The following is a 27,614-nucleotide window of genomic DNA, read 5'->3' as shown; positions in this document are numbered from 1 at the left end:
CTCAAAGTTTTACAATAATTTTAACTTCATGAAAAATTCCTCACTTGGTCAGAAACTTCCAAATTTCCAGCGAACGAATCAAATGCTTTTCCAAAATGATCTGAAGATCTGGATCAATTTCTTGTTCGTCGTAGAGAAATTCAATCCATTTGCGAAGATCAAGAAAATGCTGACGTTCAAGAAGGCCAAGAATGAACATCGAAACAATTTGCACGAAACCGACAAAAAACATTGCCGTCGTATTAAAATCCATGTTCAATTCCATCGGCAGTGAATCAAATAATCGTCTGCCTGAGAAAAGTAGACCCAGAATTGGTCCAAGAAACAAAACCACAACGAAGACGCGTTTTTTCCACGGTCCGGAAAAGATGCTGATCGTCAAAGCGGAGATTTGAAAATCAAACACTGCTTTTTCACAGTTGAACTTCTCCAATTGCTTGGGAACTTTCATTTTTCTCGCACTGAACTGAAAATCCATCTGTTAGGTTTGACAATTCCTGTTACACTGAGAAATCGTCTTGAGACTGATCACAAGGCGTCTAAAATGTGTGCTTTTTTCCAACTGCCATGAAGTGATATAAAATGCTATGATATATTGATATAATGATATATTACAAGGGAGATAATGTAAGAGTAGCTAAACATCAAAGAAAAGAGTTTATTCGCGAATGCACAACTTGTTATTGAAGGAATTTTCAATAAGTTCTATCGATTTTCCTTCTATGTCAGGGTCAAGAATTGGGCTTTTCTCAATTACTTCTTTGCATATAAAATTAAAGATAACGGAGAAAAATCATGGTTTTCAACTTGCAATCACTGAAAACGTGAGAAAATGTGTTCATTTTCGCCAAGTGTTAAATGAAATTTACTGTATTAAATATGAAAGAGGATGAATTATCTGAATATTTTATATTTGCGATACAGAAGTTTCTGTGAATAAATTTATAATGATATCGATTTAGTTTTGCTGTTTCGTCAATATATCGTATCACTTACTCTTCGACGTCATGTAAATCAATTCACAGTAATTGTACCACAAATTGTCCTCAGTTTTCAAATTGATTTGCAGATTCAAGAGTATCGCCTCCGAAAACGGAGGCTAAAGGACGATCAGGATGGAAATTACCTCAAATTTATATGTGCTCTATAGTTGCAGATTATAGTTGCACTTGCATTTTATCAGTTTTCCTGTAATCTAAATTGTTGATCATTGTTGGCGTAGAAAATTTATGTGTTCAAGTGGTTCAAGCAAAATTTATTTCGTAATTTTTCTTCTTATACAGTTTTGAAATTAAAACTAAAATATATTGAACTGAAATATGTATTATATGCATACTTATGTGCGAAGTATATTAGTTCTGACGGTGATTTTCATGCATTATTGTTTGTTTATTCATTCTTTTGAAATTTTACTATTTCTTCATTGTGATAATACAGATGATAACAAGTAAATTTTAAAATTGTTCTTCTGACAATAAAATCATCGGAATCCTCATAATATTTGGTTAAATAGGAAAAATGATTTAACAACTAAATTTACATAATTAAGCATAAATCTACATCTTTTCTACGACAAGAGCTGAACTGAAAATTTCATTTGCTTAAAGAATACAATATTGTACAATAAGAAATGGCCAATTTCATGATCTTGAGGAACGCATTCAAGTGCACATGGTACATTCCGGCTGCTTTCAGTCCGAAATCCTTCTGCGCCATCGCGAGGATGAGAAGAAACGTCTTCTGATCCTTCACGCTCAATTCGTACCAATTTGTGAGGTAAAGAGTCTCCGAAAGTCGCTCCGTTTTAATCTTCAGAAGTTCACCAAAGATACAAAGAAGTAAAATTTGACTGATTCCCATAGGACACATTACATATACTGCAATTTGATCGTTTTCCTTGAGCAATAATGTAAACATAAACATTAGAAGCAATGTACTGCTCGTGACTTGAACAAATGCCGTCTTCTGAATGGCACCGTTGAACAAATTCACTTTGTTAATCATATCATTGTGGCGAATGATGATTAGCTTAAGATAATTCGGAATTTCCTTAACCTCCTTGTCAATCAGTTTCATGTAATCATTGAGAATATTCAGAGCTGCCATAATTTGAATTCCAATGAAAATCACTGCCAAATCAATCACGATAATAGAAAGTCCGGTTATTGAATTAATTATAATCTGTAGAACGTAAATTACATCGTCAGAAACTGTGTTCAATCCAGGAATTTGCATTAACAATCCTAATTCGCTGTTCGGTGTAATTGACACTGTGACTCCGAATGTAGATAAGATGAACAGTCGTCTTCCCCATCTAAAAGAATTATGCTGAAAAATTCAAAAACATTTCAAACTCTATGCAAAATTCCTCACTTGGTCAGAAACTTCCAAATTTCCAGCGATCGAATCAAGTGCTTTTCCAAGATGATCTGAAGATCAGGATCAGTTTCTTGTTCGTTGTAGAGAGACTCAATCCATTTGCGAAGATCAAGAAAATGCTGACGTTCAAGAACGCCAAGAACGAACTTCGAAGCAACTTGCAAATACGCGATGAAAAACATAATTGTCGTAATCAGATTCATGTTCAATTCCATTGATAGAGAATAAAATACGCGAGTCCTTATGAAGATTGTTGCACTGAAACAAGAGAACACTAAAATTGCAATCAAGAGGCGATTTTTCCACGGTCCGGAAAAGACGTTAATCGTCAAAGCGGAGATTTGAAAATCAAACACTGATTTTTCACAGTTGAACTTCTCCAATTGCTTGGAAACTTTCATTTTTCTTGAACTGAATTGAAAATCCTTCCGCTGAGCTCTGCAGTTGCACTTAAACTGAAAAGTTGTCCTGAAACTAAACTGAGGCGAAATTGTGTTCTTTTTCCCACATCGTAAAGTGATATAAAAATGCTTTTAATTGCGAAACACACAATTAATGCTCAATTATCCGAACATCAAAGAGAAGAAGAAAAATGTGAAAAATACTGAAAGAATTCTTAATAGATTCTATTGATTTTACTGCTACTTCAGGATCGAAATATCTTACACAATTGTTTCAATATTTCTTTCCATATGAACACTGGACTTAAATTTGAGAGTTTAGAAACTAGAGAATATTGTTTGTCCTGTTTTTTTCTTTGATATAGCAGAAAAGAGTCGACTCTGCTGATGGAATTACTGGAATTTATGCTTGTCGCGAGAGTTTAGGAAAAGCTCTGAATATGCTGTAAGAGGACAAGGCTGAGTGGCCCTTAAGAAAAGGCTTACTTATCCTGCTCAAAGCAAAGTATTTATTTTATTCACTGAATTAACAGGATTTTTGTACACATAAAACAATTATTTGCGTAATTGGTAATGAAAATTTGTATTTGTAATTGTATTTGATCAGTGCAAATGCATTTCAGTGCACTTATACATCTCTATTACGTCTTAAGCACCTTTAGTAATCTATTAAAATGGCCAGAAACACATCCTCAGCGTGGATCAAATAAGTTTTTACTGTCAATAAGAACAATATATAGTATTCATTTGATCAAAGCATACAAAGTTGCGCAATAAGAGAAAGCCAATTTCATGATCTTGAGGAACGCATTCAAGTTCACGTCGTACATTCCGGCTGCTTTCAGTCCGAAATCCTTCTGCGCCATCGCGAGGATGAGAAGAAACGTCTTCTGATCCTTCACGCTCAATTCATACCAATTTGTGAGGTAAAGAGTCGCCGAAAGTCGCTCGGTTTTCATCTTGATAAACTCACCGAACAAACACAGAAGTAAAATTTGAAAAATTCCAGCAACACAAAATATGTATGCTGTAATTTCATTGCTCTCCTTAAGCAAGAACACGAACATAAAAATTAGAAGCAAAGCACTGCTCGTGACCTGAACAAATCCTGTCTTCTGAATGGCACCGTTGAACAAATTCACTTTGTTAATCATATCATTGTGGCGAATGATGATTAGCTTAAGATAATTCGGAATTTCCTTAACCTTCTTATCAATTAGTTTCATGTAATCGTTGAGAATGTTCAGAGCTGCCATAATTTGAATTCCAATGAAAATCACTGCCAAATCAATCGTAACAAGATTAGTTGTAGAAATTGTAAGTAAAATCGTTTGGATAACGAAAGTGACTTCGTCCGAAATTCTCTTCGGTCCCAGAATTTGCATGAACAATCCCAAGTTGCTATTCGGTGTCAATGTAAATGAGCAAAGTAAGCAATCACACAAGAAGAATCGCAATCCCCATCTGAAAGATGTTTTCAATATGAATTAAAGATTTCAAATTTCCTGCAGATTTTCTCACTTGGTCAAAAACTTCCAAATCTCGAGAGATCGAATCAAATGCTTTTCCAAGATGATCTGAAGATCAGGATCAGTTTCTTGTTCGCTGTAGAGAGACTCAATCCATTTGCGAAGATTAAGAAAATGCTGACGTTCAATGAAGCCAATAACAGATTTCGAAACAATTTGCAAATACGCGATGAAAAACATAATTGTCGTAATCATATTCAAGTTCAATTCCATTGATAGAGAATAATATTGACGAGTGCTCGTGAAGATTAATCCAAGGAAACAAGAAAACACTAAAATTGCAATCAAGAGGCGATTTTTCCACGGCCCAGAAAAAATGTTGATCGTCAAAGCGGAGATTTGGAAATCAAACACTGATTTTTCACTGTTGAACTTCTCCAATTGCTTGGAAACTTTCATTTTGCGACCTCGAAGTGAAAATCCTTCCAACAAGTTTTATGGTTGCTGATAAACTGACAATTCGTTCGGAAATTTGAGTGAAGAACTTCTTGGAAATCAATTTTTTTCCCGCGTCGTAAATAATTGATGAAATTCTTTAAATAATTTGATTTGTGTTATTTTTCTAATAAATCTTGCACTGAATTGAAAATCCTTCCGCTGAGCTCTGCAGTTGCACTTAAACTGAAAAATTGTCCTGAAACTAAACTGAGGCGAAATTGTGTTCTTTTTCCCACATCGTAAAGTGATATAATTGCGAAACACACAATTAATGCTCAATTATCCGGAACAACAAAGTGAAGGTGAAAAATGTGAAAAATACTGAAAGAATTCTTAATAGATTCTATTGATTTTACTGCTACTTCAGGATCAAAATAGCTTGACTTGTCCCACTTTACATACACTTTAATTTTATTTTCCTACTTCTGTATTTGAAGATCAAGTGATTCATTATTCGAAGCTCTTGTAAGTCATTATAATCTACATAAATCTACAAATTGACATTTCTTGCAGCTAATCTTACACGTGCTTAAAGTTTTTACCACTTAAATTTTCGTTACTGATAATAGGTTTATTATATTAATCACGCGTTGGCATTTCGAGTGTTGCGAACTCAAATTGCGAGTTTTAGAGCACATGTTAGAAAAAATCAATTCGTTCCCACTTAAGAGTTTATCAGCTTGTGATGACACATCTAGAAGATGCAAAAATGCACTTCAAAACCATCCGTTTACCTATAAATTTCGTGACCGGGACATTGTGAAAATCAGTCTAAGTTCGGTGTTTTGTGCAGCATAATGATTCGCTCGGTGGTGTTTTGCGTGCTGTTTGTGGCGGTTTTCGGCGCCAATTTGAAGTCTTATCCAAAGCCGCGTCTCGACGGCAGGATCGCGGGTGGCTATGAAATCGATATCGAAGATGCTCCGCATCAAGTGTCGCTTCAGTGGCCTGACCACGTGTGCGGTGGTTCAATCCTGAGCGAGACATTCGTCCTGACGGCCGCTCATTGCACTTAGTAAGAACACAAGTTCGCCTGCGCAATTGGGAAGTGCTCCAACTCTCTCTCTCTCTCTCTCTCTCTCTCTTTCTGCAGTGGCGTGGATGTCGAGGATCTGACTCTGCGGGTCGGTTCCAGCTATCACGCTAGCGAGGGTCAAGTGGTGAAGGTAAAGAGATCTATCCTGCATCCCGAATACGAGCGCATTACCATCAATTACGACTTCTCCCTGCTGGAGCTGGAGGAGCCGCTGCAGTTCAGCGACGTGTGCCAGCCAATCGCTCTGCCAGAGCAGGATCAGGACGTCGAGGAAGGTGCCCTGCTGCTGGTTTCCGGCTGGGGACTCACTTACAACCCTAAGAACCGTGAAGAGTCCAATGACAAATTGCGCGCCGTCATTGTGCCCAAGGTCAATGACGAATACTGCAACGCGGCGTACAGCCAGTGGTCAGGCATCACGGAGGCGATGATCTGCGCCGGCTACGAGGAGGGCGGTAAGGACGCGTGCCTGGGAGACTCCGGCGGCCCTCTGGTGCAGAACGAGACTCTCATGGGAGTCGTCTCGTGGGGATTTGGCTGCGCACAGGCAGGATATCCAGGCGTCTATGCGCGCGTCGCGTCGGTGCGCGATTGGGTGAAGCAGGAAACGAATCTCTGAACTTCTAGTGATTGATTGATTTGATTAAATATCTCTTTCCATATAAACACTGGACTTTAATGTGAGTGTTTAGAGACCAAAGAATATTGTCTATTCTGTTTCTTTTTTGATATGACAGAGAAGAGTCGACTCTGCTGATGGAATTTCTGCTTGTCGCGAGAGTTTAGGAAAAGCTCTGAATGTGCTGCAAGAGGACAAGGCTGAGTGGTTCTTAAGAAAAAGGCTTAATTATCCTGCTCAAAGCAAAGTATTTATTTTATTCACAAAGTACAGGATTTTTGAACACATAAAACAATTATTTGCGTAATCGGTGATGAAAATTTGTATTTGTAATTGTATTTGATCAGTGCAAATGCATTTCAGTGCACTTATACATCTCTATTACGTCTTAAGCACCTTTAGTAATCTATTAAAATGGCCAGAAACACATCCTCAGCGTGGATCAAATAAGTTTTTACTGTTTAATCGAACAATATATAGTATTCATTTGATCAAAGCATACAAAGTTGCGCAATAAGAGAAAGCTAATTTCATGATCTTGAGGAACGCATTCAAGTTCACGTCGTACATTCCGGCTGCTTTCAGTCCGAAATCCTTCTGCGCCATCGCGAGGATGAGAAGAAACGTCTTCTGATCCTTCACGCTCAATTCATACCAATTTGTGAGGTAAAGAGTCGCCGAAAGTCGCTCGGTTTTCATCTTAATAAACTCACCGAACAAACACAGAAGTAAAATTTGAAAAATTCCAGCAACACAAAATATGTATGCTGTAATTTCACTGCTCTCCTTAAGCAAGAACACGAACATAAAAATTAGAAGCAAAGCACTGCTCGTGACCTGAACAAATCCTGTCTTCTGAATGGCATCGTTGAACAAATTCACTTTGTTTAGAATATCATTGTGACGAATGATGATAAACTTGAGATAATTCGGAACTTCCTTAACCTTCTTATCAATCAGTTTCATGTAATCGTTGAGAATGTTCAGAGCTGCCATAATTTGAATGCCAATGAAAATTACCGCCAAATCAATCGTAACAAGATTAGTTGTAGAAATTGTAAGTAAAATCGTTTGGATAACGAAAGTGACTTCGTCCGAAATTATGTTCGGTCCCAGAATTTGCATGAACAATCCCAAGTTGCTATTCGGTGTCAATGTAAATGAGCAAACTATGCAATCACCCAGGAAGAATCGCAATCCCCATCTGAAAGACGTTTTCAATATGAATGAAAGATTTCAAATTTCCTGCAGATTTTCTCACTTGGTCAAAAACTTCCAAATCTCGAGAGATCGAATCAAATGCTTTTCCAAGATGATCTGAAGATCAGGATCAATTTCTTGTTCGTCGTAGAGAGATTCAATCCATTTGCGAAGATCAAGAAAATGCTGACGTTCAATGAAGCCAATAACAGATTTCGAAACAATTTGCAAATAAGCGATGAAAAACATAATTGTCGTAATCATATTCATGTTCAATTCCATTGATAGAGAATAAAATTGACGAGTGCTCGTGAAGATTAATCCAAGGAAACAAGAAAACACAAAAATTGCAATCAAGAGGCGATTTTTCCACGGCCCAGAAAAAATGTTGATCGTCAAAGCGGAGATTTGGAAACCAAACACTGATTTTTCACAGTTGAACTTCTCCAATTGCTTGGAAACTTTCATTTTGCGACCTCAAGCGAAAATCCTTCCGTAGAGTTTAACGATTGTTTAGAAACTGAAAAGCTGCCCTGATGCGAAGTGAAGGATATGCATAAAATTTTATACTTTCATTGTATGAATAAAATATCAACGACGAGCTGAGTATCGTAAAACTTTAATGCTAAACTAATTATGCCCTTCATTGGATTTTCAATATGTTTTATTAAAGACAAGGCAATGAGGTCAATAATTAGCCGAACAGCAAGGATTTGCGACACTCCACTTTTCACTCGACTATAATTTCTATTTTATCGATTTTTCTTATATCGATTTACTTTCATAGACTGCAATGTAACTTTCTCATTCGGTTCTTCCTTTTCTGTGCATTATTTCTTTCTGTGTAAAATTTGTACTTCAGATCATGCTTAAGTGATCGTGAAACTTCAGAGTTATTTTTCCTTCCTTCTTTATTCTTCTACTTGAACAGCAACAATGGAATAGTGCTATGATTCACATTCTGGATGAATTTCACTTCAACTCCTCTCAGGAACACAGCGTCGCAAAATCTCCCGTCGACTTTCGCCACTTCGTCACAATTCGTGGCCAAATTGATTCTGTACCACTGACAGGAGTTTACTCTGAGCACGTCCTGGAAGATGAGGAAGAGCAGCTTGTACCTCTGGCCATGCCTCATCTGATGCCCTCCTTCGATGGTGGGAAATGAGTCGTCCTTCCAACCGGCATCCGTGTTTGTCTGCACCTTTATTACACCGTGAATGGCGTGATCGAAGCTCTCGTGCACGAGAATCCCAATACCAGACACGAAGAAGTCCACCGTCCCGAGAACCTTGAACGTCATACTGAGATTCTCGGGCTTCTCCGCAGTTCCGAAAATCGTGGTGAATTGCGAGACGACGTGAAGAGTGCTTGCGCCACTGGACAGAATCTTGGGCAGTCGCATGCGCGCCTCCTTGGGAAAGGGAGTTCTGTTCGCCACCCCGGCAATGGCCAGGTTGACTTCGTGCACCTCCTCGGCGCTAAGAATGTCCGGATACTCGTCCAATGATTGCCTGAACTCCGAGCTTGTCATGGCAGGGAAACGGATGAGTTGCAGTAAATCTCCGAGAGTCTCCCTTCTGCCTCTGTCGCCACGCTGTGAATCAATCCACTTAATTATCACCCCCAGCAATTCACTTTCAGTCACTCTAATTGATTCCATCTCCAGCAGCAATTTAACACCACCCCTAGACAGCCCCGAGAAGTCCACCCGACGGAAGACGCTGTCGGAGTTGGAGATGAAGTCGAGGAGTTTCGCTCTCAGACTCTCATCCTCGAGCACGTTCACAGAGTGGCCAAAGTATGTCCAAATGTTGCAGTCTGTGAGTGTCTTGAGGATATATTCGCCGCACAATTCACTCAGCTGATTCATCTCGTACATATTCGCCAATTTCATCAGGCCAAAGGCAATTTCCGGACACAAATTCACGTCCAATGTGTAGATGAAGGTGAGAAAGGCGTCAAAGTGGAGAGAATCGATGTCCCTGAGTTCGTACACTGCAAAAAAGCCTTTCTCAGCTCTCGATCTGCACCATATGTTTGAATCTAACTCACCCGTTTCCTCGCCGCATTTGCCGTCATCTCGGGAAAACTCCCGAGCGAAGCGCGGACTTGCGAGTGAGAGGATTAATTTATGAGCGGGTATTGCGATGCCTTGCGGCTGCAGCTTGAAAACCACATCAGCTCTGAATGCGCTTCCTTTTAGCCGCTGAAATCGACCGCAGAGCGTGCGTTCGCAGTCCATTCGCTTGAGCAACTTGGCCAGAACTGCGAGATAACTGAAACAGAGTACCTAATTACGACACGTACTCGTGATAAGAGATAAGATTAATTGCGGTGTGATAAGAGAAGCGACAGATAGACTGTCTGCGGCTGCGAACAGCTCAGTATTGCTCACCGCCAATAACTAATCATCGCTCTTAATTAAGCCTAATTGCAGTCCGAGCTCTCTCTCTCTCGCTCATTCTCTGCAAGTGAACCACATTTTCGCGGTCGGGACTTCGCAATTTCCCGCATGTTTTGGGGTGAAACCACATAATCAACCATTTCCTTTGTCGCCAGCACGCTCTGCAATACATCACATTGTCCTGTCTCCTGGCTGCAATATTGCAATTGATTGCAATTGATGGTGTCAAAAAGCCCCAAAAATAGACTGTGATAGTGACAAAATGCATTCAAGAGAGAATCATTTAAATTCACAGAGAAGGAAAATCTCTTCGTGTAATCATCTCAATTTCCCTCCACAACGAAGTGGCGAGAAAGCCGCGCAAGCGGAGTTGGAAGAAAAAAAAAGTCCAATTAATATTGGTGTCATGTAGAAAATATAAATTTCCACCCCGCACGGGCGGCAGATGAGAGGGATTTGGAGAAAAGCCGGAAGAATGGCCAAGTGGGTGGGCGAGTGCCAAATGCACATTCCACCCGGCCAGGAATTCATGGGGCGACCAAAAAGTAAATACAATCGAGCCACGAAAGCGCACACAACAAAACCCAGCGTTGCGGTGGCGATTTATGATCCTTCGACGCCGGGACTTCTTCGCTGTGCGGTTTGCCTGTCTTGATTTCTGGGTTTTCTGGGTGACCCGCTGGCGAATTCTTCAAATTGTGCGCCTTAAAGCTCAATCGCCATTTCTGGTATTGTTAAAATCTGAACAAAATGAGTGGGATTTATCCCACTATGCTTATTAAAGGATATATGCTCAGTTGAACTGAGCATATATCCTATATATTGGCTCTCTGAAACAGACTTTTATACCGTAAAAGAATTCATTTAGTCAATTCACTTATAGTTGCTCAAAAAAATGGCAGTTTTTCTTACATCAACTGTCAGTAAATCAGCATTTTTCGCTGTTTTTGATTTCTCCTTTCTTTCCTGCTGCTCTGCACACAGTGGACAGTAGAAAGATCTGTTCTTTCTCACTTATGCCACTCATTATCATTGGTTTTCCCCGTTTTCCAAATCTGACAGTGTGATCAACTGAGCAAATCATACTTTATCGTAGTGAAATCTGTTTAAACTTATTATGGAGATTTTGAATAATAACAATAATATTCCCTTCATTATCTGACAATATGATATTACATATAATATTATCGATTTTGTCAGTTGATTTCAAAGGGAAAAGTGTCATAAAATTATTGAAAATAATTTTAAAAATTATATATTTAATTAGTAACTCATGGAATATGGGTATAAAACAGAGATGAAATCGGTTAAATGATATTTCGACGTACTTTTGATGTTGAGAACATATTCAATGCATTTCCCGCTTGCACATGACGCAATAAGGATTCCACTGCGAAATGTCCTGACGATGATTGTATCTGACAAACTGCTAAAAGACTCCTTCAATTGGAAAATTCATGCGGACAGTTAGAGACGCAACTCATGGTCTATCAACTTCCAATTACCTGTTTTCAGACGCGCCGCATTTCCCTAAGCTCCGTCACACACTATTGACATATCACCTGGCGTGGGTGGCGAATCGTGTCTCTGTGGCGCTCCTGATTGCATGGCAGCGTGCATTAGCACTTTGTGACGGTCCAAAAGGACGGTTTCCATCTCTGTGGCCATGCAAATATTTGTCGCATGAGCCTTGGAAGGTGTCCAAGAGTCTGTCTCGTGGTGGAAGTGAGTCATTTATCACTGGACAATTTCGCCACGAATTGGAGCATGAACGGCCTCCAGGACTGTGGAATCTTTCACCAATTGCCTCATCTCCAAGAGCGCTGACAAAATTGGTATTTTACCAGTCTTTTTCTGGGTGTCTCACTCACCCATTTGGTGGCGCTCCAACTCAGCCTCCTCATGATTGTGGCTTTGACCTCCATTCTGCTCTTGCTCTCTCTCGCTTGCAAATGCGGGATGGGCGACAAAACAAGAGCATATGAATGGCATGGATGTTGATTTACGATCAATTTTCGTGGGCAAAACAAAATGAAAATCACACTGTTGAGAGATTTGTGTGTGATAAAGAGTGACAGTGCGTGGAATGAGAAATGTGACGACAGAGGAATAAATACAGTCGGTAAATATCGAGGGGTTAACTTGGGGAGATCATCGAGAGCGTCTTAGTCTTGAGCGTGGACACCCAGGCAAGATGCAGTGTCTTCGGTAAATCAGTCTTATAGTCCGTGCGAGGCTGATATAAATGGATCCCCCTGAAACATGATAGTTTTTCCGGACTCTCTCGGGTTAAATATTGACGGTACGCCTCCCAATTGTTGCTGATTCAGCACACTTTATTCCAAAAGAATTGTGATCTCGCCAGCGGTGTGGGGCGACTTCGCCCCCCGAGGCGGAATACCCTTGCAGTGCCCAATGACAAAGGAGAGAGTGAGTGGTGTTTTATACTGAGATAAAAGACGCAGTCAATATTAGCTCTTGAAGATGATGTCTCACACTATTTGTGAGCAAGAGATTTTTATCCAAATCATCCCCCGAAATTCTCGGTGCCTCTTTTCCGGCCGATGGGAAAGGGTGGCTTTTTGCGGGAGACGAGGGGTTTGAGGGCGAGACAAACACACTGGGCTGAATTCCTCGTGAGATCTCTCAGCCTCAATTTCCATCCTCCCTCTCTCTCTCTCACTCTTTGTCGCCTGTGCGACTTGAGGGTAATTTTGATCTTGAAGGAAAATGGCTAAGAAAAGCCATTCTCATGCGATACTGATAAGTTGATATGTTGGTCTTTCTTGCCTCGTGCATTGCCAAGATAAGGACACATCCTCCAAGTTGTCGTGAGGGTGGAAAAAAAGGCGATGGCTCTGGCGATATCCTCAAATCACAATTCACCGTCTTTTCCACGCGCGATAATGATTCTCAACACCCAGAAAATGACAATGAAAGTGCCTGATAATTCCCTCTCAGTGATCATCAGTGGCAACATTGATGCAAGTGTTGGGGAAATTCGCCACTAATTTGGATTAATGGACCATTTACTAGATTTTGTGGCATTTCATTCAAAACACAAATTAGTTGCATGGAAAATTATCGGGTGAATATTGCACTAAACCGCTTGATGGGAGAGCTTTAAAGGGTGAAAAGCGAGTGATTAGAGGTGAATTTCCTGGTTAGGAATTAATCAATGTTTGCCAGATGACTTAATGGAACTTTCTTCTCTCACTAATTGTACTTCAGTTTAAGGAATTATTCTAAGATGTTCGCAAAATTGTCTGGAAAACTTTGTATCATTTCTCAAGAACAAATTGCCAACCGTCCTTAAAGTTGACAGAATTTCCAGAAATCTCAGAAATTCTATTCAAGACAAGGATTGCTTCAAGTCTCACTGTCGCCACAATTACTTCATGCTTCTAAGAAGCCACGGGTGGCCTCGTGAAAATTGCAGCAAGTTGGCACAATTGGGTGGGTGGAAAAATGCACCCAGGCACACAATAAACTTCTCTCCATATCATGGGAAAATGTGAATTGCACAAAATGCCTCTGCTTTTCATAAATCTCCAACTCACTGACTTGCCCACAATCTCGCACTCCTCGCCAGATCTCAAATGTCTTGAGCCTTAATTAACTCTCCGGCACAGAATTCTTGAGATGAGCCCATAAGAGATTTTAATGAACTTTCTGCTAACCTCTTCCGCAGGGATGCGTTGTGATGCTGAGCTTTGGGTGGATTGCATGTCTCACGGTGTTTGGAATGCTGGTGCTTCCCAAAGGTGAGTCAGCTTCGTAATCTCAGTCCGGCGAATGACGGACATGCTCTGCCCCATTTCAGGTTATTACTACAATTCGACGGGTCTGCTGGCGTGCGAGCCCTTCTACAGTCGCGCCTCCTTCCGCATTCTCGCCACTTGTGCCCTCTACTTCCCCACCACGATGGTGCTCATGTACTGCTATGGCTCCAGCTTCCACACGAGCCGCCTCAGGCTCACCTGTGAATCCAACAAATCGCCCCAGGAAGCACCTGAGCCGCAAACCAGCGTCACGATAATCACAGAGAAAGTGAGTGCCATTCGGGGAATTTAAGTATGCAAGTATATGAAATAAAGTCGCTTAGGCAACGCCCATTCCGAAGCTCCGCCCATTGCAGATCTCTGAATTTACCGACACTTAAACAAAGTGGGATAAATTCTTTGGGAAGTTGTAACATAAGAAGCAATTATAAGCTATCAAATTGCATTTTTGTACAAAAAGTTCATTGACTATTTTCGGCGCAGTTTTTAATGTGGAAACTCATCGAACAATTTCCAAATTGCATCAAACTAAATTCGTTATGAGCCACTCCCATTTTTGACTGATAAGCGGTTAAAATTATGTAATTAAAAATAAATCGAATTTTAATTCATTTTAAAATAATATATGGGCTATTTGCGTCACTTTCAGATCACTTCAATGTAATATTAATTCAATTTTACTCGCAATATCAAAAGCTGATTCATGTAATTATACTCTTTAATTTTGCATATGTCGACATTAAAATCCAATTAGTTATTTATCCATGACTCGAAAAATGCATCAAATTACCTGAAATCGCATAGCTTTAAGCGCGAGCTTCCTGAATGGCAAATGAGGTGGGAAATTTTGAGGAAACTGTGCCATAAACAGTACAATTATGGCACTGCGCACCTCTTAAGTGAGTGGCTGTTCTGTAAAAACCCTGCAATTTACAGCAATTTCCGCGTCTTTCTCCCGGGTGATTAATTGAAATGACGCGCGAGGGCGGATGCGAATTGGCGGAGGTGATAATTGCCGGAGGTGACGTCACTTGAGCGGGTTTTTTGCGCGCCCCCACACCCCGCGAAGGCGCCCGGGTGGTTGCACATATTTTATGATAATTGAGTTTCTTCGCTTCGATTTGCCATTAATGGGCAAGACGACCATTTTGCGGAGTTGGGGTGGGAAGTTGCGGGGTGGGAACATCAATAAATTTCATTCAAGACATTTTATTGCTCTGCGTCTTCAGCCCTTTCGCATGAGGAGTGCCGATGCCGTTCGCCTTTTTTTAATCACACAAACTAGACACATAAAGTTTGCCGCTTCACCCAAACCCGTATCTAAATTTGTCCCCATATCAATAATAATAAATGGGGCAGCCGCTGGCTGCTGCAGACTCCGTGGAAGTGTGCCCCATGCTCCCCAAGGGGGCGGTGGGAGACGACACGAGTCTGTGGGCCATTACGAGACACAAGTTCACATGGCTTTTTCTGCAGAGGGAGAATCACCATGATTTAATTTATTATTGCCACATTATGTCGGGAAGATCAAACGAGTGATTTTTCACCCTCGACCTCTTGGCCCGAGGACGTGGGGCAGATTGATGGGATAGTTGGTGACTTGATGGATCCCTCTCAAAGTCAATCAATCACAAATCAACTTCCCAAAGTCACTTCTTTTCCTCTCTCTCTAGACATTTTTTTTTGCCGCAGCTCCCCAAAGAGCTCCCCCTTTTTTCACCGGGGATGGAAGGTAAATTGAGTTGCTCCTCAGGTGAATTGGGAACAAGAGATATATGTAAAGTGATGTTTCCCACCCTCCTAAATTTGAGGGAAATCTGATTTTCTCAATTTCCGCTCAGAATCTTTCGCTGATTCTTTTGACTGGTGAAATTCGATTGCAGCCGCCGCATTCGGCCGTACAGGAGCGTCACGTGAGCGGCTCAACGTCACGCACGATGGCCGCCATGTCGCTGGGCTTCATCGTGATGGTGACTCCATGGACAATACAGGAAATCGTGGCAGCGTGCACGGGATCAAAGGCAAGTTCCATAATGTAGTCAAATTCAATTTGCATACACAAAGAACGCTTTGTGCTAAATCTCCAAGCTTCCATTTGATTCTATAGGAGTTTTTTTTCGTCGAAAAATACTCTATTCAACCTCACATGTCGTATGTATGCATACATTTGCCGTGACTATAGAGACATTCGCTTCCCTCTCATTTTTTTGCCCCGCCCACTCGAATGCTCCGCCTCTTTGAACATCTTTTGAGCTAATTTGCACCAATTCAACTATGTTTCCAGGTCCCACCATTTCTGGACTTCTTCGTCACGTGGACCGCCATTAGCAACAGCTTCTGGAATCCCTTTCTCTACTGGCTCCTGAACGCGCACTTTCGTCGGATCGGTCGCGAGTTCTTCACATCATGGGTGAGTCTCCTTTCCAGTGCCCAAATTCTCGCTCACCCAGCAAATTCTCCGTTTAGTGGTGCACCAGTGACGATCCGATGGCGCGCAAGTCGCGCTGCTGCAGCGTCAGCTCAGAGTGCGATCCCATCTCGCTTCCGGTGCCGCCGGCGCCGCCCAAATCGCAGCCGCCGCGACCCGACATCGAGGGCATGTCGGAGAAGTACTGGGGCGAGATTCTGGAGCGCACCGTCAGCTCCACGTCCCTGCACGCCCTGCAGCGCGCCTACGCGGGCCGCAAGAGCACCAGCTTCGGCAGCCTGAATCTCACTGACCTGGAAGTGGGCGAACACACGTTCCACGCCGCCTCGTGCGCCAGGAACAAGATCCTGCTGGAGGATCCGGGACCCAGACACACCATCAAGGGTCTGCCGGACATTTAGTTATAAGTCGCTGTCGAAAATGTGTTGATGGAATGTGTATGTGGAAAACTTCCCCTGACTCTTTTCTCCATTCAATTTTCCCTCTGTGGGTGTTTTTTTCCACACGCGATTTAGACGTAATTTGAGGTGAATTCGCTGTAAATCCGCGAATAATTGGCTGCATGAGGAAACTTTTCCTCTCAAAGAACATGTCAAACATCATTTGGATTATCCCGGATCGCGTGGAGGAAGCTAACAAGACATTGTCAGCACATATTTTCGCCGCATGTATCAGAATTCTCCCCCGAACTCCCTAAACAATGCAAATCTACATGAGGTTTTCCGTGTTTGTGTGCGCAAAGCAGGAGCAAGTCTCTTTATTAACCTTAACACACCCAATTCAATAGTTTAACGGACATCGTGAGATGTTGTGTTCTTCACGTCTTTTCTGTGATTGAAATGCTCGTCAGAAAAGTGCGGATAAATTTGTAGTGTTTTATTATAGATAGAAATGTGTCAAGGCGGGAAGACTTTTTCTATAGTTGATTTTCTAGTAAACATGAATTTAGAGAGAAGAAAAGAATTGTAGGGAAGAATTAAATTTAAAAAAAAAATCATTTTTTAAAACGATTGTCGATCATTTAGTGAAAGTATAGCATATTATACAATATATCTATGACTTTTTGTATTAAAGCGCACGATTTTCTTCACATAAAAACCACTTTTTCTCTCCATCCTCAACCCTCAATTTTCACCCTCAATTCATCATCCGGCGTCGGCGAAATTCAATGAAGGCATCATCAATGGGACACTTTGGCCATGTAATGCAATAAATTGAGAATCTTAATGAAGAATGACACTGGATAATTGATAAAAAGCGACTCTTCCTGGCCTGTGACGCACTCTAATGGCTTTCTGGGCAATGTGAACGGAGAGTGATCGTGAAAAAGGGTGGACAGAGCGGGTAAATATTGCCTCCCACATCAAAGGGTTTATAGTTCATTCTCACCCGCTTATCTTGACTCTTTTTCACTCTGGCTAAAAGCTAAAAGCTCCATCGCGGAACTGCTCGAAAGGACTTTTTGCCCGGCGGCGCTTAAAAGCAATCTTCAAGGGGTGCTTTTTCCTCTTTTTTTATTTTTAGATTGTGTGTGAAATGTCCGTGAAAGCATCATTCGATAGGATGCGCCAGAAAAAGTGTGATTTTAATTTTCTAGCTGCAAAATCTTTTTCCACGGCTTTGAGAGTGTTTATTCAGCCGGAATGAAAGCAAATGTTTTAGCGATAGATTGAATTGGAAAATAGAAAGAAAAATTAAGTTGATTTTCATCTTTATCGCCAGCAAGTGCAACGTTTTGCTAAACTTTTCACCTCACTTTGTCATCCAGAGCAGAAAGAATATCAATTTCCTGCCCGGTGGATTTTCTTCAAAGTTCTCTTATCCTGTTGTAAATTTGTCAAGTGTTTGTGTGAAAGTCCTGGAAATCTTTGGCACTTGTCATACGATGTCAAGCTGAAGCACACGTGCAACATTTTCCTCAAAGTCACCAAGAATTGCTGAACACTCACGATTGAGAGATTATAAAGTGAATGAAGGCAAAGGAGTCAATTTCCGTTCTGGTAATTCATTTTCACCGGTGTCTGAGCGAGAAATCGTAAAGAAAGTCAGAGTGTTGAAAAGACTGCAATTGACACAAATTTTCTGTCGTTTTCAAATTGAATTCGCGATGTGCGAATTGCAAGTCACCAACGAGAAAGGACTTCCTGTGCTTCAGGTGGCGACAAATCGATAAATTGTATTAATTTTCGCACAGCGAGACAAGTTGCGGAAGCCGCGGGAAAAGATGAAATTGAATTTTCTGCAAAAATTCCCGCGCTCTTTTCGTGGTGGCAAAACGCGATTAGCGCAAGGAGATTAATGGGGAAAGTGCGGCAAAAGGGGTTTAACGGGAAAGAAGTGGAGAATTGGAGGGGTGAAAATGTGACCAAAAGCCACTGAAACCGCGCCTTTCGTCGGGATTTATCGCATTTTGATTAATTATCGAATGTGATCCAACAATTCAATTAGTGCCGCAGCCAAAAGAAAATATGCTTCCGGTGGAAGGAAAACGCCTCGCGCCACCGCACGGCGGTTAATTGTAATTTACATAATTGTCCTCATTTGCCTCCTTTGAAGGACTGCAGGAAATTTTACACCTTTACCGGTGTAAAATTGGAAGAATTTCCAATAAATTGGAATGTAGGATTTTCCCGGAAGGCCGTTTTGCTGATTTTTTCCCTCTGTTTTTTCTCCTCTCATTTTTTTCGCAATGTGAGAAGTCAAAGTTATGCTGACCCATCATTCCACACAATGAACAATTCCTTCGCCCACCAAGAATTTTTCTCTCCTATTTAAATTCACACGCAAAATTTTGGTCAAGAACAGAGATGCAAAAGCTAAGATAAAGACAAACTTAAGGAAGTAAGCCTAAAAAATCGTCAAGAAGTGACGTAAATAGAAATTTTTCTTTTTTCTCAAACATCCTTCATCTCAGATCTACAGTAGCGAAAATTACGTTAGGACACCTATGAAATCTTGACCTTTTTCCCTTTTGCTGCTAAAAATTCGATATTTCTTTCAGTTTTCGAAACTACGATCTTAAGACGAAAAATAATGAGAATTTAATGATCTTTCAAATGGCGTTGAGATTGTATTGGCGTTGAAAATTGTATTTGTCGAAAAGAGCAAAGAAGAGTATCTCTTAACATAAGAGATACATATATTTGAGATTATAAATATTTGCAATAACCTAAACGTCATAACAAGCAACATCTATCGCGCATTGCATGCAAAATCACCGTGAGATATTCAAAAATATTTGTAAACGACAAATTTGCGCTTGGTGCGCTTGCTCAAGTGTCCTCACTTGTACTTTCATCGCAAATCATCGCTTTTAATCCTGCTGTTTGCCATCATCAGCCACGGCCGAGGGGCCACTGACTGTCTCCCAAAATTTCTAGCAACATCATCCAGTAGATCCAGTATCAATATCCAAATATCTCCTATGCGCAGCGTCACAGTGGCCCTCAATGTTGTTATCAACGCACAAATGAGACCCGAAATAAAGGGTTGAAGTACTCTTAAGTGACCTGAAATGCCAGACATTTTACGCGGGAGTGTCATGAGATTAAGTTGCGCGAGAGAATCATGTGAATTGTGGTGATGATAAGAGAATGGTGAATGCAACAAAATATGATACTCACATGCTTCAAGTATATTGTTTCGTGGGAACTATTTGTCAACCCCAAAATAACCCCAAGTTGACGAATATTTGTGGCAAAATGTCTGATTTCTTAATAAATCACTTAAGATTTCACACTCACGGGCTGTTCAGTGAGAAATTAAAGTACGAGTGCGGGAAAAAGTTGAGAAATTCACGTGGAAAATCAAGTATTGTTATTTCCAAGGGGAAGATAATATGGTTCGAAGTGGTGTACAACTCAGGGGAAGTTATTAGAAAGTGGAAGTGTTGTAATTTATGCAATATTTGATTCACAGCTTTGATTTTTTTTAATACAACTTGTGGAAGTGACATAAAAGTGGTGTACAAATTTTAGTCATATTATCTTCCCCTTGGATTATTTCTGACAATGATTCAGATAAATTCACACAAAGCAGAGAATAATTACCGCAGATACACCAGTGGATGATGAAGCTGACGATCTGTCCAGAGCGCACAGAGATGTGCACTTCTGCCACTGATGAATCACCCCTTGCGATTGGGGCCTTCCGTGTCCACGTTGTTTTCTCCTCATGGGCCCAACAATCACATTTTGGCAAATATACGACCCTCCTCACTCACTTCCTCTCCAAAGCAGAGCTGTTGACTTGCTGTGCTCGCTGTATGGAAAAACATGGAGAAATCCTTCAAGATTATCTCTGAGTGAGCGAGAGAGAGATGGCTCATGTATAAATTGGGATTAATGCGAAGAATGCAACGTTTTGACTCATTCGTGGTGAATCCTCCCCATAGTCCAGGCAATGTGCCACCAGTGAGCGTGTGCGGAAGATGGTGACGCTGCAGGTGCCGGAGTTGGACAGGAAGAAGTCCCTGTCCATGTCCCACCTGCCTGCCCAGGACACCAACTTCCTCTGCGTGCCCGGCGCCAAGAGTCTGCTGGAGCTGCAGGAGATCACGACGCTGTCCATGAAGTCGCACGAGTCGCTGCGTCGCATTGAATCCAACACGGCAATTGTGGTTCCGGAGAACTTCAGCTTCTCCTCACTGGCCATCCAAGTGTACAAGATGCGCTGGGCAATGCTACTGCTCTGTCTCGCCTCCGTGACACTCACGTACATGCAGTGGATTCAGTACAGCATCGTGGCCAACATCATTATGCGCTACTATCGCGTCTCGTCGCTGCTCGTGGACTGGACTTCCATGGTCTTCATGATCACCTACAGTCTCCTCGTCTTTCCCGTGTCCTTCTTCATGGACATCAAGAGACCTCGCCAGGCCGCCGTGATGGGATCTGTGCTCCTGGCTCTGGGATCGTGGATTAAGGTGGGCAATATATTGCGTTGAAGTGTAATTAAGAGTGGCAGTTGAGCAGTGAAAATGTTGAATTTGAAAGTCACTTATTAACCCATCAAGTGAGATAATTTTATCCTCTTTTTTCCCCTCTGTGCACGCCAAAGTTCATTGAAATGCCCAAAATGTGTGCTTCTGCTCAATATCTCCCCTTTGTCTGGGCCCAAAATCAAACAATTCCAAAGTCAGTTAATACGACGAATCACTCAATTGCGCCCCCAAAAACCCAAAGAAAGCCTTCGAACCTCGATTCTGCCTCTTGTCCAGGGGGGAAATATTGTGTGTTCAGAAGTGATGTACAGTCTGTACAGCTCTTAAGGGAAATCTCAGGAGTGTTTGCAACTTCTTTTCCATAAACCAATTCACGCACTTCTTACTCAATTTGTGCAAGTGTAAGATGATGTACAGATTTAAGACACACTATCTCCCCCCTCGGTGTCTTGCATGAGTCAAAGAGATATTCAAGTGACTCACATTGAGCGCATTGTCTCGATGGTTTGCGACAAATGTTTGTCCAAGATCCGGTAAAACTGGAAACAATCGGACGATGGGCGCGATCTTGACCCTCGATTTTTCCCTAATATTGTAGGTCTTCTCACTTGGTCGAGATCTCTTCCTTGTGACTTTCGTGGGACAGACAATTGTGGCCATTGCGCAGGTCTTTGTCGTGAGTCTGCCATCAAGATTGGCCTCCACGTGGTTTGCACCCGAAGAGGCGTCCAAAGTCTGTGGCCTGGGCGTTTTTGGGGCACAACTCGGCACATCACTGGGCTTCTTCCTCACACCGTGGCTCGTGCAGAATGACGAGATGATCGAGAACATCCACCAGGATCTGGAGATCATGTTCATCGGTGATGCAGGAATCTCAACTGCGATCTCTGTGTTCACTGTGGCAGGTGAGAGACGCCGCCGGGCGTGTCGGTTCTCTTTGACTCTCTAACGAACTTCTGTGTCAAACAGTGTTCCAGTCGCAGCCAGAGAAGCCACCCAGTCACATCCAGGCCATCCAGCGGAGTGTGCGCGCCACAAACAAGGGCTACTGGAAGTCCATGTGGGGTCTGCTCAGGCAGCGTGACTACATCATCCTCGTGGTGGCGTACGGAATGAATGTCGGCGTTTTCAACTCAATGCTCACGCTCCTCAACCAGATCATCCTCAACTACTTTCCCGTGAGTTCACAAAGTCACAGAAGCTCTGTTTGAGACTGCAAAAACTCAAGGTTTTCTCCCTTGTAGGACAGCGAAAAAGACGCTGGATACATTGGGGCGGCAATCATTGGGACCAGCTTAGTGGGATCCGTGGTGTTTGGCTTCATCATGGACACTTGGCATGAGTACAGAAAGACTGCTGTCTGGGTTTATGGCATTTCCGCTCTCACCGTTCTCGTGTTCTCTCTGTCGCTGGAAAGCAGAGACAAGAAGCTTCTCTACGTCGCATCGATTCTCATGGGGTAAGCATTATATACATTGATTATGATTATGATTGATTAAAAACTCTACATGTTGATTAACAGAAATAAGCATGCGGTTAATTTTCTTATCAATCTCATAGATTTCATATATTTTAATTGTAACAGAATTCCTTCTCGCCTCGCAGATTCTTCATGAGCGGCCTGCAGACCATCGGTTATGAGCTGGCTGCTGAACTGACCTATCCCGAGCCCGAGGGTCCAGTGGCGGGCATCATGAACATCTCCACGCACATCTTTGGCGTTCTCTTCACCATCATCATCTCGCGCATTCACGACACACTCGGCGATTTGGCCGGCAATCTGGCCTTCACGGTGCTTCTAGTCATCGGTGCCTCCATCACGGCCATGATCAAGGCCGAGCTGAAGAGGCACTCGGCATACAAAGAGGTTGCATCGGCGGCCGAAGAGCTGGCGCAGCTCGAGAAGCAGATCGTCTTCAAGACCGATGACTTCTAGGCTTTTCCCCTCTTTGTACAGAAAACCAAAAAAAAAGGTAACTTAACGAGCGTTTGACGTTTAAATACCCGCGCCCAACAATTCTGTCTACTTCGGGGCGATTGCGCGCGATGGCCAAAAAGACAGGGGGCTTATCAGTACAAATGTGGAGAGTGATGGAAATGGTGCATACGCCGACGATTGCCGTACTCGTGTGCATAAGGAGAATGGGAATCTTCTTGATATCTCGGCGGCCTGAAGCCAATTGTTGTTGTTGTCGCTGGAGAAGAAGTAATTGTTGTACTTGAAGTCTTTGGGGTACTTGTGCTCGTTGCTGTGGAAGTTGTTGTCGATGGAGACACTGAAGAAGTGATTGTCGAAGACTCAATTGCACTCAATGTTGTTGAGGACATCATTGAACTGCTGGTAGTGGATTTTGATGATTCTGCATCAACTGTTGATTTAGTAGATGCAGAAGTTGTTGGTACATCTGGGATGATTATTCTATAACCAGAAGACTTATCTTCAGTCTCAGATGACTTCTCCAAGTCTTTGATTGTTTTCCTGTCGTCGGGAAAGCGCCATCCTTGACCGCATTTGACTCCCAAGAAGCAAAACAACAACTCAATAGCAATTAACATGAGCACAGCGTCTCTCATGATGCTCTGCGCGCGATCTTGAACTGCGGCTTTCTACTCTATCATGCACCTTTATATCTATAGAAAGACTGATTAAATGTGACCGTCATGGAACTTTATTGACTGTTTTGGGACGTCCGTGAGAAATCTAGACTTCTCCTGCGATGAAAAATACAAACACGCCATGGATCATGAGAATAAATAAATCAGAAGACTTTCTACACAATGTTTAACCCACCTCAAGTTCCACAATTCACCCAAAGTGATTCTCCCGACAATCCTCAATCTTTATTGAACCGTGACTTTCTGATTACGGGTAGAAAGTGTATTTTTGAGAAGATTGAATTAATTAACACTCACGTCACATTGTCTCATTTTTTCTGATTGAATATTAATTGCCTGAAGGGACCGAGAATTGTTAATCAATGACATTCTTTGTTTATGAAAAAGTGTTTCTATACTGCAAGATTTTACAATTCAAGCAATAAAAAAACAGTGTTTACAGCGAGACAATTTTATTTAGTACTAAATAAAAGGCATATTTTATTAAACCTATCTAAAGACAGCAGATGATCATCAATAATCCTTGGATTTCTAAACTATTCTAGTCAAAGGTTCTACTTTGAAAAGAATGTATAGATGAAAGCGCAGTAGGAAAATGTTGCTTTCAATAGCTGAAAAGAATTATTATGGAGATAACATATTATATTTACAATTTATTCCTCTTTCTTACTTGAAGAAATGTACTGACGGAAACTTCGTTGAACCCAAATGTTCTAATTGGTGTTGTTTTTTGTGCAAAATGCAACAAAATTAGAAAAATTTTCTGATTCTTCAGATCCATTTGATACCATTTAGTCAGAATCATCACCTGAGAAACCCTCTCGTCGCCATTCTTGATCATTTGTCCGATAAAGCAAACCAGGAACATTTGTCCAATCATTGCCGGCGAAATAAAGTAAAAAGTGACGGACGAAGCTGATGAGAATATCATGATATACAGAATCATGCAGATATAAACTAAGTTTACGAAGAAGTGAACCAGATAGAAATACCACGAAATCCTCTGCAAAATCTTCATCATTTCTTTGGCTCGCAAATGACTTTTGTATGCCGTAAAAATTATTCTTTTCGATTGTTCAGCAAACAGATTTTCCTCATTTTCAAGACTCAACAGTAGTTCTGAGATAGAGTCAAATTCTCCTTTGAAGTACAGAAACATGAACACTAGCAAAATGTCAATTGTTATCATATATCCGACAGTGTAAGTGACAATCACACTTTGACACACTAAATTAATTGGAATGTGAAGAATTGAATCCTTCATAATGGAGGGAAAAGTAAAGAATAGAATGGATGTAAATTTGGTGCGATCCAGTGTAAATATTTGATATGTTATCAGTGCTATGGAAGTTGCAAAAGCGAATAATCTGTAAAGAAAATGAATAATACCGTTTTAGAAGAGTCCGATTACTAATTATCTATAGTATACCTTGAAATGTTATAGGATAGCCATATATGATCTGTAAGAACCTTTTGCCGACACTTCATGATCATACTTTCATCATCAAACACGAGTTCTTCGAAGTATTGGATGAGCGATGAAATATCTTTCTTGAAAAATATCGCACTGATGAAAAATTTGCAGGAATCCTGATAATAGCAGCAAGATAAGATGATCAAAAACAGAAGTTCTGTAACATCGATAGGTTTTCCAATCAAGTAAATTATTTGATCAACTGAGATTAGAAAACACAAAACTTGGATAGTCAGGAAAAGTAAGATCTTCAGGTTATTAAGGAATTTCCACCTGAACTCAGGAATGAAAGTGAGGAAGCAAATCACTGAGTATATTTTCAAATGCATCTTGAATCTTTTGTGCGCCTCATTCAAGTCTGACTGAGACATATTGATTATTATTTATTCCACGAAAATAATTCTCCCTTCTGACTACCTTAAAACGTTTGCTCACTCATTTATATACGGTCAGAAAAAATTCTGTCTGGCAATAAACAATTAAGACATGTGAAATATTTTAATAGTGCTTCAGTAGGAGTCATCAAATGGGCGGAATGAATTTAACAGTCTCATTCTGTTGCGAGGAATACAATGAAGTGAACTCTGACAAAAGCGGTCAAATAGTTACCATCCCCTTTCCATATCGGTGCAGTGTAATGGCTTTTCGGGGTGAAGATTTCCACCGCCGGGAATTCCTCAAGAAACTTTAATACAACAGACGGTAAACATTGAAGAATTTAGCATAATTATATCTAAAGTTCAATCGGGAAAATCACCCCAACTCTGGGTCAATTCGGCAGACCGCCTACTTGAAATTCCTGCTCTCGCAACTCGTGAAACCTTTTTTTGCCACCCTAACCATCAGTTCACTTTTGCCAAATTTGAATCGTGTTACATTTTCATTTTGCACACACAAATCTTTCGTGACAGGTTTTTCAGCGCTTGTTTGAATGTGATCAAGTGGAAATGCCTCAATTTGCAGCAGACTTTTCGCTCTCATTTCGTATCGTCTCTGGCAAAGCTGTATTTAATTAATTTACACAGACTCCCAATCATCAGAGAAAAATGTGAGCTTTTCCTATTTTGAAGCTCTTTGAACTATTTGTGCAAGCAGGTGAAGTTGCAAAATCAAAAGGGAATATTTAATTAGGAGTTCATTAAAATTGTCCAGAATGCAGTGGGAAAGTTTGTTAGCTTGAACACCAATCAATATTGATGTGAGGAGAGGAGAAAATCAAAAGATTTCCATTCTCTTTGCACTCTTTTGTGCGAGAGAAATGATCATTTATCGTGTTTTGTCCATCAAAAAGTCACTTGACTTTATTGAGTTTGTTCTTCTCGGCAATTTTCTCATGTTTTTTTTCTCTTCAGCCTCGCAAACCAATTCTCGTCCATAAATCACATCTTAAGGGTTCTCTTTTTGTCCACACTTTGACTCTCTTTGGTGGGAGTGGGAAAAAAGGTGTGTCGCAACCCAAAAAAAAGAGAAGAATGCGAGCAAAGTTTAAGTGACTCAACGAGATAAACCAATAAAAAAAAGAGGTGGTTTAAAATGAGAAAAAAAAACTCTCCTTTTCCCACAAATCCTTGCAGAAAAATCCAATTTTCATGCCACCACTCTCACCAATTATAAAATTGTATATGGGATAAATTGCAAATCTCTCGGTATTTGTTGAACTTTGCTTTTCACCGGCGCACACAAAAAAAATCCTCTAGCAGAAAAGATAAAAACCATGTGAGTTTTATTACAAAATTCCTCTGTTTTTCATGCCACGTTTGCTGTTCAAAATTATCAAATTGCACATTGTTCATGCGAGTATTCTGAAACGCACTGTAGCGTTAAGTCCTCGCTTGTCCTCTGGATTTTACCCATTTTAACTGGATAATCCTTCGGTGGAAAAGTCCGCAATATTGAGAATTTTCATCATTCATATTACACATCTCTCTGGGATTCACGAGTGTGCTTAAAGCTCCTTCAAACGAAATCCTTTGCTAACCACAAAGTCACTCTCTAGAAGCCACAAGAACCACGATTCAATCTGCAAATTAGTCAATTATATGCATCGTAAGAGCGTAATTAGTGAAATTCATGTATAGTGAATCTTCATTTGAGTGAATTTGAGTGGCTTTCAATCTGGTTTTCCACGCCAAAATGCCAAAACCCAAGTTTACACACGACTTTCGTGGTGAGACGTAAAAAATGTGGATTTATTTCAGATATGAACCAAGCAAAACTTCCAGCCATTAATTTCATCCCAGCCTTTTCGGCAACTTTTCGACTCTAATCCAGAAGGATAAGGGAATGATTTATCCCACTTTCCACACGCTGTAGTCCTCAAAATGCGCCCAACAAGTTGCAAAACTATTATTAAATTTTACCAG

General features: G+C 41.1%; 5 protein-coding genes across 5 annotated transcripts in view; 3 read left to right on the top strand and 2 right to left on the bottom strand.

Moving 5' to 3' along the window:
- LOC132255691 (trace amine-associated receptor 1) overlaps nt 1-17,305 on the top strand; it is a 41,250-nt gene extending 23,945 nt beyond the window's left edge. Inside the window, exons 6-10 of the mRNA XM_059751809.1 lie at nt 13,701-13,773; nt 13,833-14,059; nt 15,675-15,812; nt 16,076-16,201; nt 16,258-17,305. Coding sequence (XP_059607792.1) covers nt 13,701-13,773; nt 13,833-14,059; nt 15,675-15,812; nt 16,076-16,201; nt 16,258-16,620 — 927 coding nt within the window. The 3' untranslated portion in view covers nt 16,621-17,305. The remainder of the gene's footprint in view (nt 1-13,700; nt 13,774-13,832; nt 14,060-15,674; nt 15,813-16,075; nt 16,202-16,257) is intronic.
- LOC132255696 (trypsin-1-like) lies at nt 5,519-6,476 on the top strand. Its single transcript, XM_059751813.1, has 2 exons — nt 5,519-5,762; nt 5,841-6,476. Exons 1-2 carry the CDS (start codon nt 5,545-5,547, stop codon nt 6,400-6,402), a joined length of 780 nt encoding a protein of 259 aa, XP_059607796.1. The 5' UTR covers nt 5,519-5,544; the 3' UTR covers nt 6,403-6,476.
- On the bottom strand, nt 8,391-20,355 carry LOC132255692 (kelch-like protein 40a). The gene is made up of 3 exons (XM_059751810.1): nt 20,269-20,355; nt 9,658-9,881; nt 8,391-9,600 (listed from the first exon to the last, which is right to left on the bottom strand). Exons 2-3 carry the CDS (start codon nt 9,845-9,847, stop codon nt 8,522-8,524), a joined length of 1,269 nt encoding a protein of 422 aa, XP_059607793.1. The 5' UTR covers nt 9,848-9,881; nt 20,269-20,355; the 3' UTR covers nt 8,391-8,521.
- A 293-nt stretch (nt 20,356-20,648) lies between these two features.
- Nucleotides 20,649-23,125, top strand: LOC132266185 (uncharacterized MFS-type transporter C09D4.1-like). The gene is made up of 5 exons (XM_059767038.1): nt 20,649-21,143; nt 21,760-22,066; nt 22,131-22,339; nt 22,406-22,620; nt 22,767-23,125. The coding sequence occupies exons 1-5, from the start codon at nt 20,649-20,651 to the stop codon at nt 23,095-23,097; spliced, it is 1,557 nt and encodes a 518-aa protein (XP_059623021.1). The 3' UTR covers nt 23,098-23,125.
- Nucleotides 23,126-23,231: 106 nt separating this feature from the next.
- On the bottom strand, nt 23,232-23,735 carry LOC132266183 (uncharacterized). The gene has a single exon (XM_059767037.1). It carries the CDS (start codon nt 23,733-23,735, stop codon nt 23,232-23,234), a length of 504 nt encoding a protein of 167 aa, XP_059623020.1.
- Nucleotides 23,736-27,614: the final 3,879 nt, after the last annotated feature.

This window comes from Phlebotomus argentipes, unplaced genomic scaffold, assembly GCF_947086385.1.
Source record: "Phlebotomus argentipes unplaced genomic scaffold, Phlebotomus argentipes genome assembly contig_5, whole genome shotgun sequence".
In the NCBI taxonomy this organism is placed as follows: domain Eukaryota; kingdom Metazoa; phylum Arthropoda; class Insecta; order Diptera; family Psychodidae; genus Phlebotomus; species Phlebotomus argentipes.
The sequence above is the reverse complement of the archived record's forward strand: the minus strand, read 5'-3'. Positions and strand labels throughout refer to the sequence as shown.